General features: G+C 42.1%; 1 protein-coding gene across 1 annotated transcript in view; it reads right to left on the bottom strand.

The window, feature by feature from the left end:
• Positions 1-15,905, bottom strand: part of inpp4b (inositol polyphosphate-4-phosphatase type II B) — a 124,125-nt gene that overhangs the window by 34,272 nt on the left and 73,948 nt on the right. The window contains exons 8-9 of the mRNA XM_084553567.1: positions 9,855-9,959; positions 7,228-7,336 (exon numbers count right to left, since the gene is read on the bottom strand). Of these exons, the coding sequence (XP_084409693.1) occupies positions 7,228-7,336; positions 9,855-9,959 (214 nt within the window). The remainder of the gene's footprint in view (positions 1-7,227; positions 7,337-9,854; positions 9,960-15,905) is intronic.

The raw sequence follows: 15,905 nt of genomic DNA, 5'->3' as shown, positions 1-15,905 counted from the left end.
TATGTCTTTGACTGGCTAACTTGGCCTTGTCGTTACAGCTAATGAGCCCCCTGGAGGTCTACCACCCGCAAGCTCACGGCTTATCAAAGGAATCATTAAGAGGGAGACACAGGGCAAGCGGTGTGAGGTACTCAACCACACCGAACACCCGCATTTAAACTTACAAACTTCTGTTATCCCCCACTTCCATAATCGTACCTTCAAATAGTGGGATTTCCGCCACATAGAAATCCAAGAATGAATAATCTACAGCAACAAAAGTAAAGACCGTAAATCCCTTTCATCCTCTGTGAGCTTACGTTCGTCTTATTACATTATGCAGAACTAAAGAGAAAAAATCCTACAGGACTGCAACAAAAGACACACTTGAAAAAAAGAGGTAAAGGAGAAAGTTGCTGGAACAGGACAATTGCTTCAGCGACTGAGATTCAATAACAGGCCTGTTGACTCATAAGTACAAATCCAATCCCATTAGGGAGCCCATGCAGGCAATAATGAATGTTGGGACCTGCCACCTGATGCTAGAGGACAGAATTGATCCTCTCTAAGGCTGGCTAAGGCAAGGAACTTTAATTGCCTCATCAGCATTGCTGTCAGTCCAAACAGGTCTACCAAGATGGCAAACCGTGCAAAAACTACAACAGCATAAATCTGTTTATGCAAACCTGATGAGAGGCCAAAGGGGACGCACATGAGGATCTGACTGTCATTTCAAGCCCTGGGTATGGTTTCCATCCCGAATGCAATTTGGGTGTTTTCTGTGCCAAGATTGTTAAACATGATGCCAAGAAAGCAAGGGGTGGACACAAAAATAAACTATATAATCCAATACAACCGCCCTCCATTATATACTACCTTGGCAAAACGTATTTATCTTCGGGTGAGGATGGAACAGAAAGGTAGTGACTGGACCCCGGAGTAATGTTAGAAGTCATAGCTTGTGGTGCCATTGGATAGCAAGAGAAGAAAATACTCCCACCTGTCTAGATTTAAGGACTCACAGAGCACACCTGAGCTCAGAAAAATCTTCATTCTGTCCAAATCCTTTAGTTATAAGTTAAGGAGCTCCAATTTAAACTTCCACTTACTGTTTATTTGAAAGCAAACCTGACTTTATGTTGAAATCTGATTCATTTTATTACAGTTTGATCTGTTATCTTTGTGTGTGTTGTATACCACCTTCATAAGGCATAACATTATGACCACCTTCCTAATATTGTGTAGGTCTCCCTTGTGCCTCCATAACAGTTCTGTCTCATCAGAGAATGGACATGGGCCTTCTGACAGTGTCCTGTGGTGTGTGGCAACATGATGTTGTTAGTGGGGGCCTTTGGGTCGTATGGGTTGAGGGGAGGGGCCTCTGTGGATCAGGCTTGTTCCAGTGCATCCCACACTCATCCCTACTTGATCACTTTGGGATCTAATGAATTTGGAGGCCAGGTCAACACCTTGTGCTGTTCTCCATGTTTTTTTTTTTTAGTTGTTCCTAAACTGTTTTTGTGTGTGTGTGTGTGTCAGACTGCATCCTGCTGGGAATGGCTGCTGCCATCAAGGAGTGTCATTGTCTGGTCTGGTCTAGGTAGGTGGTACATGTCTAAGTAACATCCACATGAATGCCAGATCCAAAGTTTCCCAGCAGAACACTGAATAGTCACAAGATGGTAAATGTTATTTACTTAAATGTCAGTGGTCATAATGTTGTGGCTGTATACAGGGGCGGAGTGGGGCACTAAAATCCACCGGGAAAATTCTGACCGCCCCCTTTAATATAATACTAAATAATATATATATCCCTATAGGGGAGTATATGGGAGTATTTGGCCGCTATTCGTGGAGAATTTAGTAACGTCAATGATTCTGATAAGCTCAGGCCGGTCGCGTTCGCCTCGCGGCCGCTCAATTTGTGATCCGCTGCGTAAATCCTTCGGCCGGCCGACCGGTCGTCCCGATTGACACTCCGCCCCTGGCTGTATATAATCTGTAATGATCACAAAGACAGTGAGTACTTACTTGACAATAAAAGGTTAGGTGCTCCTTATAACAACATTGGTATCTTGGTATTGCATTTGTTGAGCTATTTGTCCAGCAACTATGTCAACTTTTAAGTGAACACATTACTCATGAATATGTATGTGTACCATGCGCCTTCGGACCTGAGAGACTAATCAGTTGATGTTTCCATACATACTGCACAGAGCATTTCAAGTGAACCTCCCCTAAAGGGACAAACTTCAGACTACAAGGTTGTTCTGAATGCTTTAACCACACACAGTGTTTAAGTTCAGTGCTGCGATATGAAATGCAGATCGATGTCACCAAGGGTTGCATGTTGGTAAAGCTACGCATGCTGCATATGGACCGACGGTGTCTGAGGAAGAACTTTTTAATGAGCCCACAAATGGTATTTCAGTTGAGGATCTCAAACTCAAGCTCCAGTAGATGAAAGAGACTTATTTGTGCAGACTCCACAACAGTACACATGCATTATATAGTGGGACTCATTATCTGTTAATAGTGACAAGCATATACACATCAAAAAACATCTACCTGCCCGCTCTGAGTCACCGCTTCACCGTACATGGTGCACACAGAGCTCTCAAAAGCCGTATAAAAAACACTTTATTCATATTCTGCTCCCTGTCTTTAAAAAATATTACAGTCATTTAAATGCATAGAAAAACTACTCTAATTACTGTCTTTTTGCAATTTCCAGTACTTGTGATACTCTTATGAGGATCTCTGATCCATGGCAGCCTTTGCGATTGCGTCTATCCTCCCTATAGATCCATCGTAAGGTGTCATCTAAAGTCTTTACGTAGTCTTGTTAGATCTACCCCGACCATCCCTTCCTCAAGACACATGCAGTAGAAGCTCATCTGTAGCTGTGATGAACAGCAGGATATAGCAGAGCAACTGGTCACATACCGAATCACAACCGGCCAAATAACTGCACTGGCTAAACGTAAGAGTGATGTGAAATTTGTTATAGAAACGCTGCAATTATTGTGTTTGTGCAGTTTCATAATAGGAATTTTCAGTTTCCACAGGTTACAGGGATCAGTCATGCAGTGAAGAATGTCTCTTGTCTCGTGGTGCCTTTTGTATCAAAGTTTATATCGTGTAGTCATGTGTATGTACCGTATATTCTATCTACGATAAGGATGAGCACTGTAAATTAGATTTGGCCTATACATGCTGCTATAGAGGCCATCAGTTCATGGTTCATACTCATCCTTTTACAAATAAATACAACTAACATAAAATAAAATATCAGAAATAAGATTTCAGTTCGTCTGGCTACAAAAGCATGTGTGGGATGGATTCTATCTGTACTTTCAACTCTCCCGTGTGAGAATATTAGTTTCCTCCATAGGCGAAGCTCCTCAAGAATCCCTTATGTGACATCAGCTCCTCATTGTGGGGAGAGCAATGCTTTCAGAAGGTATTGCTACTAGACTCCTACACAATCACAGATAATGTATGATAATAGATTCATTTTAATCCCACCTCTCGCCACACTCGGTGCACCATGCACCTCCATTAAAATACAGAAGGTGTGCTGCCACTCCTTCTGCGCAATATGCACAACACACTTGACTACGCGTTGCACCAGAACTTTGATTCATTCATAAAGTTATCACCATTCATCTTTCCATAATTCAGTTTTCACAGACAAACAGGGACCCAGTCGATGCTTTATCAGGTTAGCTTGGATTAAGGAGGGACTCAGGTCTGCTAGCACAGATTACTAAAACTAGCTGTGTGTCCTGGGTGAGTTTGTTCCTTGGTTTTCCTAAATGATAGGAACTGGTCATAACAGTAACGTGAGGGAGAAAACCGCTGGGCCCAGCGGCCTAATTAAGCTAGCATCTCCAGCGCATGGCTAATTAATAGTGTAGAGGAAATTAATGAAGAGCTTGTGGCCTGCTGCTGACAGCCAGCAGGAGCAAAATGCAGCTACGTCAGCAGATAATCCTGCAGCACTTCAGGTGATTGCCAAAGCCTCTTTTGTCATTTAGACAGTATGCTCTAATCACAGTTCTTATACCAGGCTGCTGCCACATGGCCACAGCTAAAATAGAGTTTCCAATAGATGGATCCTGGTCTAAAAACAGATTCTTTTAACTGTCAGCCCCCGTCTGTTGTTGAATCCTCCACTGGGCGCCGACCTCGCATCAGTTCTTAGTATAAGAGCCAAAGCTCTTCTCAATGATTCAGACACATTCAGACCCTGATCTGTAACCAGAGAAACCTCAAGGCTACTGCCAGGATCCTTCTCCATCATCCACAGAACTTGGAGCAGGTTTGCTACAGAGCAGGGAGAGAACTAACAAGCTGTCCGTCAGCATGGAGTCCAGGTCACTGCCAATATCCTGTCCCTGGATTGCACGCAGTAATCCTGGGAGGAAGTTATTTTGTTAGACAACATGCGGCTAGTCACATTAAATCTGAACACTGGCCACAAGAGACTCTATTAAGGCCGTGCAATGTAGTTTCAACCACTCCCTGCGTCCCAGAAATGTGTCATTCTGTAGTTCTGTTTGACCAGAAGGCCTGGTGATATGACAGAGCCTCCGTCCTCTCTGTTACAGAGGAAAGAACTCAAAGACACATCTAGAGAGGAGCTGTACAGAACAGCTTCTCTGCAGTTTAACTGGTGGAGAACAGCATGTCGGTAAACATGCTTAAAATATCTCCCCACTCCCATGCATGTGCAGTATAACACATGCAGCCACACACATCAGATCGGTCCAGGTAGGAAAACCCTTGCAGGTTTTCACAAAAAAAAAAAAAGTATGTTGCATCATTATTCAGAATAGCTGAATAATTCAAAAGAGGCTGTTAATGAAAGATTAGACCATCTCAGCAAATCTGCAGCTATTTCTATAGGGTTCAATTAAACACAGATAAAAATCCAGTGACTTTTAAAACAGACATTTAAGACGGGCTGCATGCATTAATGAAAGATAAATGATTTTGCCCTGTGTGTACATGTGCTGGGTTTCTTGAGGAATACCAAGTATAGCTATTGATTAAACTCTTTCTTGGCCCATCTTGAGAGACAAACTACTGACCAATGCCAAGTTTGGCCAATGCTGGTTTTTTAATGGATCTGGAAAGACCACCCCCCCGCCCCCCTTCCCTCTCTTCTAGTGTCCAGGGAACAAAGACGAATAGCTCTTTTATTGCCCTCCTGGTAGCACCTCTGTGCTCAGGTTTTCCTTTTTTTCCCTTTCAATCCTTTTCCATCTTCTCTTTGATGAATTAATATCACACTGAATAGCCAAGTCTCACATCTCGCCGATTGTTCCCTTTTTAATCAAATGTGATTACAAAAGGCTGCTTCTGAAAGGCGAGGAGGCATACTAGGAGACGTATAATGAGTGTGTGTGTATGTGTGTGTGTGAATGTGTGTTCACATGAATCTTTGCTCTGCGGAAATAGGCTGGACTCACAGCGCAATTAAGAGACCCTCACCTGGACACAACTGCAGTCCTTCACATTAACACACACAAAAGGCCTCATCAGGTCCTTTTAGTCTAAATAGTTGCACAGATGTTTAGTGCACGCCTAACAAATCAAATTAAACCATGAAAGAGTGAACGTCTCATTTCAAGAAAACACGACCCATTAAAACCGCCACAGCGACTCATCAGTGAAATCAGAGAAGTTTATTCCTGTTTCTGACTGACAAACGACTACATTTAACCAGGTCAAACGTGTGGAGGGCTCTGCGCAGGCCGCAGTCAGTTAGCCAGGCGTAAAATTGGAAAATTTAAGCTACAGTGAGTCATTAGCTAAGTCAAATATGAAACAAAAAGCTCTGTCTCCCCGGAGAATTCTTTCTGAAGTCTAATCTCTCATTCAAAGTAAATGATTTCACTTCAGTGGCTTCTCGAAAATATGCTAGCCTTATCATTGTTCACGCTAGCAGATAAAACTGACCATCTTCAGCAAATTCGCTTGTGCACTTCAGCGTAAAAAAGCCCTTTCTTTATTTTTTATTATCAGCACAAGCCCCCACAACTCTTTTCCCATCAGCTTTTCCATTTTATACCCGTACCTCAACCCTCTCCATCTTGCCTCTCCCTCTTTTTCTTGAGCTGCAAACTCTGTAACTAATTGGATCTGGCATGGCCTGTAATGACTTTGCACTCTGTGGGGAGCTATGGGAAAAATCAGCGTTCATTTCTTCTGGCATCACTCAAGTGACCACATACTGAACTTCAGTGACATATAGCTACATCCTTCATCAAAAGGGCAAGGACAGCAAAATCTACGAGATACAGCTGATCTCAGGTTTGAGAAATACATATGGATATACCTACTGTACTATACACATATAGACACCTACCTACAGGTGTACAACACAATAGCTTGGTTCTATTTTATTCAGCCAACTTTGAGTGGCTTGTGGAGCTGGAAGCGTTGGTCAGTGAAGGAAACGCACAAGATATTTTTCCCAACAAGCGATCGAGCAGAGAGCTGCTTCACAGCTACGGACAGAACTCAATCTAACATCAAACTTAATCTGAAAGACTCCCCGTGTACCAGTGAGAACAACTCTCAAAATAGCTCCGGTTTGAAAACAAGCCAGAACACTCGGCAGACTTCTTGGCAGAAACACGTCTCACCTTAATAATACATACTTTTGCAGGATAAGGACTCACTTTATGGAGTAAACAACATCCATTGGTTATTACTGAGCTTGCTGTAGTTTTATCTGACAGTCATTGGTTACCGATGTGTCGATGTGTCCTTGTTTTGTAGTAACTCATCACTGCTCATCACCTCAACTGAGAATTCCTCCTTTTCTTAAAACCTTTAGCGTGTTCCAGCTGGCAGCGCAAAGGGGCAACAAAAAGTGTAGCTTTACTGTGAGAAGTTAACATCCAACTTTGGGATGGAGAAAAAATGCTTGCCAGAGAAAAAAACAGGTGCAGAGGAACTTCTGACTCAACAAATTAGTTTGCATCCTGCCTGTTGCCTCTGGTAAAACTGAGATATCGGAGGCAGTGGGGTTCCAGTATACTTTCAGCACGACTTGGCTGTAAGAAATGTGCGGGATCTGAAAAATCAAGTCAAATTTGTCTGTCACTATTAATTATGAACATGTTAAATTATTTTGTCAGTGCAGGCCTTTTTCCCCAGCGTGCACCCAATATTGGATCACAGACACTTCCATTAAGCACAGTGTAATGGTGTACGTGTTTAGTTAGTTCGTACCTCTTTTTCTCTGTTTCGTATCTGCTTAGGAGACGCTGCAAACCACCGCACTTGAAGCCCTGGAAGTGGGCTGCAGGGGCACCGACAGTGATAATGTCATAAAATGCATCTGTAAAGAGAGAAAACAGAGTTTGCAGCATTTAAAAATACTGACATATATGATAACGCACCTGGAAACAGCAGAGGCGTGGGAAAAAAACCTTGAGATGAGAAAATTAAAGCCGTATGAAGCTGTTTACGGGCACGTTAAAGTGTTAAAGTTGTGTTACCGCCCGTAAAATATGCAATAAGCACACACACGTACGGTGCATGATATTATTTCTATGATTATATCTGTATTACTTGTCCTCTCTCCCCTGACATCTAGACTTAATGTGGCGCTGGTCCCATGTTAAACCAGAAGGACAGCCAATGTCACAGTGCTTCATTCCAATTTGCACACCAGCGTCAAAAGTAAATAAACACTTCACAGACGGCTAGGTGGGCACAGAGGTGCTTAGGACGAGCCTTGTTTTGAATGAGTAATGGACAAAGCTGACAATTAAATCCAAAAAAACAGGGAGGAGGGAAAGGGGTATGGTTGTGGGACTATGTGGGTGAATATTTTGGTGTGGTTTAGTGCCAGGTCAGTTAATGAACACCCCCGAGAAAGCAATAGTCCACAGCTCTGGCCATAAGGAAGCATTGCTTGAAAAATAGTTGGGAATAGAAATTAATGACACAACAGTTCCAAGTCTTGCCACAGAGAAGTAAATGACAACCCCACAATAGACCAGTAGTGGTTTGATGTCTGGGCTTTGATACTATCCACCGTCTCCTCCGTTAATTATCTCTATGTCTGGCCATAAGGCTCCCTGACCGCCACGTGTCTGGCCCGTGGAGGTTTCAGATATCCAGGTTCCCTTAATTGGTTCTCCCACAGCACAAATATCCGGAAAAACAATGGTGGGTTTCAGAACATCAAGCACAATGACCAATTTGTGCTTGATTTGCCCGCTCTTCCTCTCACACTACTCTATTCTCAATAAATCAACGAGCTGTTTAAGCACCGAGAGGACAGTTGAGGCATATACTTGCGTATTTAACTAATTCAAAAACATGTTTTAACAGCGATAAAAAATTATTTCACTTGACCCCAATGCTTGTTGTGTTGTTCTTTAGCCTGGAAATAATTTACAGCTGTAAACACATTTTAGAGACAGAAGACAGCCTTTCACAGCAAAACAAATGGCTACTGTTCCGAGCTCCAAGTGTTGTTTTTCCCTCATTTCCTTTTTCTTGCTGGATGATCAACAGACAAAATGAAAATGAATGGTTTAGCCTTGTTGACTAGACCGCACTGCAAAACTTGAGGAAATGCGTCACTTCAGAAAATCAAACGGAACAATAGGGCAATGGAGTACAGCTGGAAAGTGAAACTCAGAGGCATTAAGGACCAGGTCCCGGTGTTTCCTGTGGCTGACTGATTGCAACCATCAAAGCAAAATTTGATCTAATTTAATATGAATATTTAATATAATAGGAGTCTGATAGTGGCTATTTTTGTTAGTCTTAGGTTTATAGTAACTGTGATTTAATTTGATAAATTCCAGTTTTTGCCCAACAAACCTAAGTTGTCCATGGCTAATAAAAGTGTATATTGCACTAATGTCCATGCAGTATAGCCTCCCTCTTCAACGGCTCCTGTAATTTTTGAGCATATCCAAAAACTTGTTGATATCCGAATCTTAAATAATGTTTTAAGGTGCATGTGTTTGTGCTGGTAAACAGAAACTATGGGCTTATTTGCTGGGTGTGCATCTCTACCCCCACCTTCCATATCGTTAGCTAGTTGGTTTGGGTATGGTGCAGCTCACGGAGCTGAGGCACGTGTCACAAACTGTGGTCAAACCCCTCCATTGAGGCGCAGAAGTGTGTGGTCACACGTCAACTAAAAGCCCACCGTCTGGAATACAGTGTGAATTGGGCCCACAGTGGGTAATTATCAGAGTGTCTATCAATCAACTGACAACCTCCTCTCTGGCTTATTTTTTACCATTTACCTGCCTTGACAGAGCTAGAAAGTTCCAGGCTTGTATGATGACTTGATTTTTTTTTCTTATTTCATCTGTCATCCCTGGGGTCTTCACTGCAAGAACAGGAGATTATGTCGAGGTTCGTCTGTCTTCAACTTTCTATCAATCAGCTGGTGCTTAGTTGAAACGGAGCCCACTCGCAGATAGAGAGGGAGCAGTTAGTCGCTTTAATACACTGAGACAGTTTCAGGGCAATAACAGCCTCTGCCAGCAAGAGAGCAGCGGTGGAGGAGACAGCCTAGTCTTCCACCCTGGCAAAAACACAGAGGGTTTAATTAGTGCTTTGTCTGTTTTTCTCGGGCCAAGCTAATTCTAACCTTTTACCCTGCGTGATCACCTAGAACCACTCTGCCTTAACCCTCTGGGTATCCCTGACAGATGGAGAAGTCGGGCATAGAGAGACAACAGCAGATGACAACCATAGCAGCTTACGGAAATGCTGCCACATGCTCCACAAGGTGTGTTCTGGACAACCGACTCTTCTCTAGACACTAGTAAAGCCTGAAATCAATGGATCTAATAATATGCAAGTTTAAGACAGAAGAGCGATACCTGTTTTTTTGGGGCACGTCACCCTCATCCTCTGGGTGTGCAAGTTAATTGGGATGAACTCCCAAGACTTCTGGGCTTTGCAGCAGCTTGGTTTGAATGAACGACCTAGAAAAAAAAAAAGAAAAGAAAGAAAGAAAGTATATGTCACTTTGTCAGCAGACTTATTATAGAGAGCCCTTACTTTTAACTTCATACGGCTTTTTTCCTTCATCACTTTATGAGCTCATGAATAAAGGAAGAAATCTGCAAACATTAGATGACAAATTGATCAACTGTTTGTCTTTGATTTTCCAATGAGAAGAAAACCTTGGTGCATTGACTTTGGATGTGTATTGAGATGAATGCATACAAAGGCAAATTAAAATTAATTGAAAATTAGAAGTTGTAGATGTAGCTGAAATGCAGATTCACCTATGCCAGTCACAAATTAATTGCTTTCACGCAAGGTAAAACTTCAAAATATGCTTTGCTGGACATCATGGATTATGTCTAAAAATAAATACCCGTGCATGATTATTTAGCACACATCTATATACAGTATATCAGATAAGAAATGTATCAATTAGAGATGAACAAGCTCTAAAGTAAAGCTAATTTTCAATCATGTGCTTATAATATCCTCTAATGTGCAGCGTAATCCTTTAAGCAAGGGGGGGTTTATGGCCTTTACAGCCACTACTTTGTTCAAAATGTCCAATTAAAAATTTCTGCCAAACAACACTCTTAAAAGGCTTAAAGTTAAGCTCAAAATCAGCCACCACGTTGGCTGTTCAAATCTCAAATATGTAAATAGGATGAGCCTTTTTAAGATGGGGCTAAGCTTTCAAGAACAATCAAACGACAGAAGCCATTTCAGAAGAAGTGTTGTGATGTTTGCCTTTAGAGGCGGCTCACTGAAAATCAAGGTAATCAGAGCCGGTGCAGAGGAACCAAAAGGAGAACAAACATTATAATATCACAAAGTTTCCCTAATCTAATTTGGCATCAAAACTTTTAATTAAGAAGTCTTTGAATTGTCCGTCCAAGGCGTTGAGCTTAAACACTGCTCTAGTGTAAGTTTTCCAACCTGTATTATGTGTAAAAATGTATTTTGCTGTAGAGGTCATAGTGTGCCTCATTGTTCCAAACACAACGGATGTAAATGAGTTTCAGATAAGTGTGTGAATATGTAACTACATGGTGCTTGAATCGTTGCATCTGCTCATTTTCACTGCAGATTAATTCATGCTTTTATAACCAACTGTTGTATTAGGCCGAACAGATGTTTCTATTCTGTAGGGTTTCTTTTTTTTAACGTTACAGTGTCTTGTCTGCCACTACTTTCTAATAAATACACAAATTGCACATATCAGCATTACCAACATTATACTATTTATAACATCACAGGTGTAATCTGCAGGGCTTTTGTCGGGCCCTATTGACACGGGGCTGGTACTACCTGGGGACCTCTGGTAATTTGTAATAATTGTAGAGTTTGTCTGTGATTTTAATTCTGTGCAAATTGTGTCTGTGATAAAAGACAATTAGAAATGACATTTACGGTACCATACTTCTCCCAACACAGAGGTCCTGTAATAATACTAGTCCCCTGCGAATCAGCATCTTTGTGATTTCGGGTGCATGTGGTTTCCTTTTTCCAGCCCCTTTTTTGCACAAGAACGATGGAGGCAGTATAAAGCAGTTCAAATGAAAGACTAATTTATAGTACCGCAGCACTTTTGACGACATTGTTTCAGCGCAGGGGGTTATGCCATTGAAAAGCATTTATACCTGTGCCTTTGTCCGTACTGTTATGTAAATACACCACTCCAACAGTAGGCAGCGTCTGGCCAGTTTCACTCCGTACTACGTGAGTAGAACTGAGCGGCTCATGTTGGAGTTGAAGTTAATACACACGGATCCACAATTAGTTTCACTTAAATCACCGCAGCACAGAAAATAGAGAAGACGTCTGAGTGTGTATGAGCGTGAACAAAGGAGAACTTTCTGTGTCTGTCCAACCGCTGAGTCACCTGAGCAAGGAAATGCATTTCGGACCAAACATACACATTTCTGGGGAGGTGACTGTAAAGGCTCATTTAAGGTACTGCAGCACATAGATGCTGTAACCCACGCACGTAGCCTACGTCGGTGTGAGCCATTTATATTTGTGTGCTCGTCAGTCTGGCTCGCTTTGTAAAGACGGCACCCAAAAGCTAGTGGGTGCTGTGTCTTTTTTGCCAGTCGGTTAAATTTTTGTTTCAACTTCCTGCTTCACTTTCAACAATTTCAACAAATTTCGATGAAGATGAGTCATACCAATCACAGTACCTGCTGTCTGCGTAGTTCCACTTCTGGGGAGGTGCACGTCAGCTACAGTGTTAGGGTCTGTGTATGTTCTGCCCTGTCGCTGTAGCTCAAATTGACGCAGAAGCCTAAACTGCCTATAAAGCAGACATACGCAGACCCTAACGCCGTAGCTGACGAAATGAAATGTAACTACCACGGCGGCGCCGCAGACCGCAAGAGCTGTGATTGGTCCACTTGGTAGTACCGTGTTTCGGCTTTAGTATTTCCAGCTGCTTTTCCATCTCTGCAAATTTCGTTTGGAATTGTTTTGGATCAATAAAGATGGATCACATCGAGGAAAGGTTAACTGAGGAGGTTCGGAGATACAAACATTTGTATGACTCGTCTTCAGCGAAATTTTGGCGAAAGTTTCAGTCGCCATTGTCGAAAGTGAAGCAGGAAGTAGAAACAAAAATGAGCCTGGATGGCAAAAAAGACACAGCGCCGACTAGCGATTGGGTGGAGGTTGTTACAGAGGGAGCCAGACTGACGAGAGCACAAGTATCACACTGACGTAGGCTACGTGCGTAGGTTACAGTGTCTATGTCCTGCTGTACTATAAAAGAGCCTCTACGCTTTAGGAGGATGTCGCTGCATAGCATGGACACCCACTCACAAAAGAAACAAGCTCAAAACCACCACAAGAGTGGAATCTTAAAAATTACAAATTCTTGTCAACAGTGATTCATTAACAACATCAAAAAAGTAATTCAATGTCCAAATACAGGAAATGGCAAAATTGTAATGATATGTTTCACCAATATATATGACACACTTTCTAGCTCTTCTGTGTGGCGTAATAGATCTTTATGAGAACTAAACTACACATAGTCTTTCTCCTCCTGTCCATTAATTACTCTGGAGGCACTGGTCAGAGCCACAGGACGACCGAGGGTCTTTGTTGACATAGAATCTAAATGAGAAAAACCGCCACCGATTTTTAACATCATTTGGCAGGGAGACCAAACGTGAGAAGAGATCCACTGCAACTCAATTACAGCATATAATGCTGAAACCGCTGACCCAGTCACGCTGAAATGTGTTACCTCAGGAAAATGGATAGCATAAATGACTCAGCTGGAGCTGACGGCGACGTGGTCGCACTGAAAATCAATCATTTCTTCTCACTAGGGTGGTAACAGATTTGCTTCTATTTATCAAAGTGCAAATGTAAACAGATGCTTTTTCAAACCACTGAATTTATACCCGGCTCATTAAATACAGTGAAAAGCATAATTTCCAGAATGTTCCGTCTAGAATATCAAATGCCCTCCGTTTTAGGTACCAGAGAAACATTTAGACATTCAATAATTCATAGGGTACCAAGACTGCCTTATTGCTATTAGCACATCTAATGTTCTTTAGATGTCGACAGGTCTAGTGCCAAGGCTTAGACCAGCATACCGTGAGCGTTCCCAGGGATGTGGTCATTAGTTCAACAAGACAAGGAGTGTACGGTTCTGCCAGCGGCTCTGTGAGGCTACACCTAAGCACCGACACGCTTTGTGCTAAATACCAATATCAGCGTGAAAACATTCTCACAGTATAGTCTGTTATACCGCCCAGGTTCAACGACTTCGCTTTCTCTTGCTCATTACAACTGAACACAGTCATAGAAGTGCAGCTGAGATTGAAGGGAATCTCATTAGTATTTAGCCGAAATCCAAAGAAGTGGGCTATTGAAATAGAAATTTTGACCTGAAATTAATTTTCAAGCAACTCGTGAAATAATGAAAAACTGAAAAGAAAAAATGTTAATTTCATGATGCCATTAAAGAGACAAAGTTAAGAGAACACCAAAGTTATTAGGCTTCGACTTGTCAAAATATTTCAGTTAACGAATACGACAGTAAAAATCATGCCGCTAAGCGGACACTAAAAACTCTTTCTACTTTTATGGAAATATATTCTGCAGGATAAGACTGAACTGGTCCCCTCAGTGGAGCTGTTTCCAAAGGGTAACATTTAAGTTTCTATCCCTGCTGAGTGGGGTCTCACTGTCAGCTGTAGAACTCTGGGGACCTTGCTAATCGAGCTAGCGACCGCTGTAGGTTGGATAAATTAGCCATATCAGATCGCCCATCTGTTTGCCCAGGTGGGTTGGCTATGTGACAGAAGAAGGGCTGGATGCCAGCAGTACTGACCAACATACAGCCCCTATATCTTCTTTTAATCTTTCCTGTCATTTATTTGCCCTTAGTCACTTTTCTGTCCTCGTATTTCTTCAGAAGACGAGCAAACCAATATCTTATGCTTTTAGAAAATTGTGCCTGGTTGCCTGAGGACAAGCTGAGAAAAAAAAAGGTAAGATCACAAACCGCAGCAACCAGCCTTAAAAAAACAGTGGCTTGTAAGTGAGGTCTGTGAGATCAATGCAGGTCTGTTTAAGCATGTTAAGAGTTTCATCTTCAAGGTCCTGTGGCAATGAGAGCGCAGCAGGGTTTTTTTCCCAATCAAATCACAGTTATATCACGTTGTAGATACAGGGGACGATTGGACACATGCTGTGTGAGCAGTGGCAACAGACTGAGAGTGTGTAAATTGGACAAGTGAGTCATGCCTGACATTCCTTCGAACCAATTTATGTCTTTTAACATTTTGTTCGTTATTTTTACTCTGCTAAATGGAAAAAGTCTGTGCACTCCACGGCTGAGCATCTTTACCTGGAGGCAGCACGTCGCACAGATGACAGTACGAATACAAATACTGCAGAGAGAATGGAAGCCATGAGCTATCATGTCCACCTGTCTTACTATCTGTACAATAAATAGTCTTTACCACAAGCCACACAGATCAGCCACAACATTATGACCACTGACAGGAGAAGTAAATAGCATTGACCATCTAGAGACAATTCAATGTTCTGCTGTTGCAAACTTTTGGACCTGGCATTCATGTGGATGTTACTTAGACATGTACCACCCACCTAGACCAGACCAGACACCCCCACCCCATAGTAATGACACTCCTTGATGGCAGCAGCCATCCCCAGCAGGATGCAGCCTGACACAGACACACACACAAAAACGGTTTAGGAACAACTAAAAAAAACATGAAGAACAGCACAAGGTGTTGACCTGGCCTCCAGATTCACTAGATCCCAAACTGATCAAGTATCTGTGGGATGCACTGGAACAAGCCTGATCCACAGAGGTCCCTCCCCTCAACCCATAGGACCCAAAGGTCTTGCCTTGGGCTTTCTACTGTCGCTATCCCAAAGGGGAAGTTTAGGTCGTTGAATGCTGCACTTGCTACACTGACTGACAGTTTTGTGCAGAGAACTATTAAAGTAACAACTTAACAGGATAGGACACATGTCAGTGTCTTTCATTCACTGGCTTCATTTATTAATGGAATACAGTGACCAAAGCATCTGATGTGTTCACTGAGGTCAATATATCATTAAAAATGTAAGGACCAGGAAGATTTCTGGACCTGATCATGTCGACTCTTCAACCTCTTTGAAAAGACAATAAATAAATAAATAAATAAATAAATAAATAATCTACTTCTCACCCATGAAATGCACAGACCACCGATTCATCTTTGCACATAAGAATCCTCCTGACACGGTCCTGACCTTCAATTATACGTGCAGAAGAGCTCCTCCACTTAATATAAATGCACAAATAATCCTATTTAAGAACAGCAATCCTCAAAGCCATGTGCAAACCTGCCAAAGCTAATTATTTTAAAAACATAATTAAAAATGTAGGAAACGCT

This window comes from Chelon labrosus (assembly GCF_963514085.1).
Source record: "Chelon labrosus genome assembly, chromosome: 2".
NCBI lineage: Eukaryota > Metazoa > Chordata > Actinopteri > Mugiliformes > Mugilidae > Chelon > Chelon labrosus.
The sequence above is the reverse complement of the archived record's forward strand: the minus strand, read 5'-3'. Positions and strand labels throughout refer to the sequence as shown.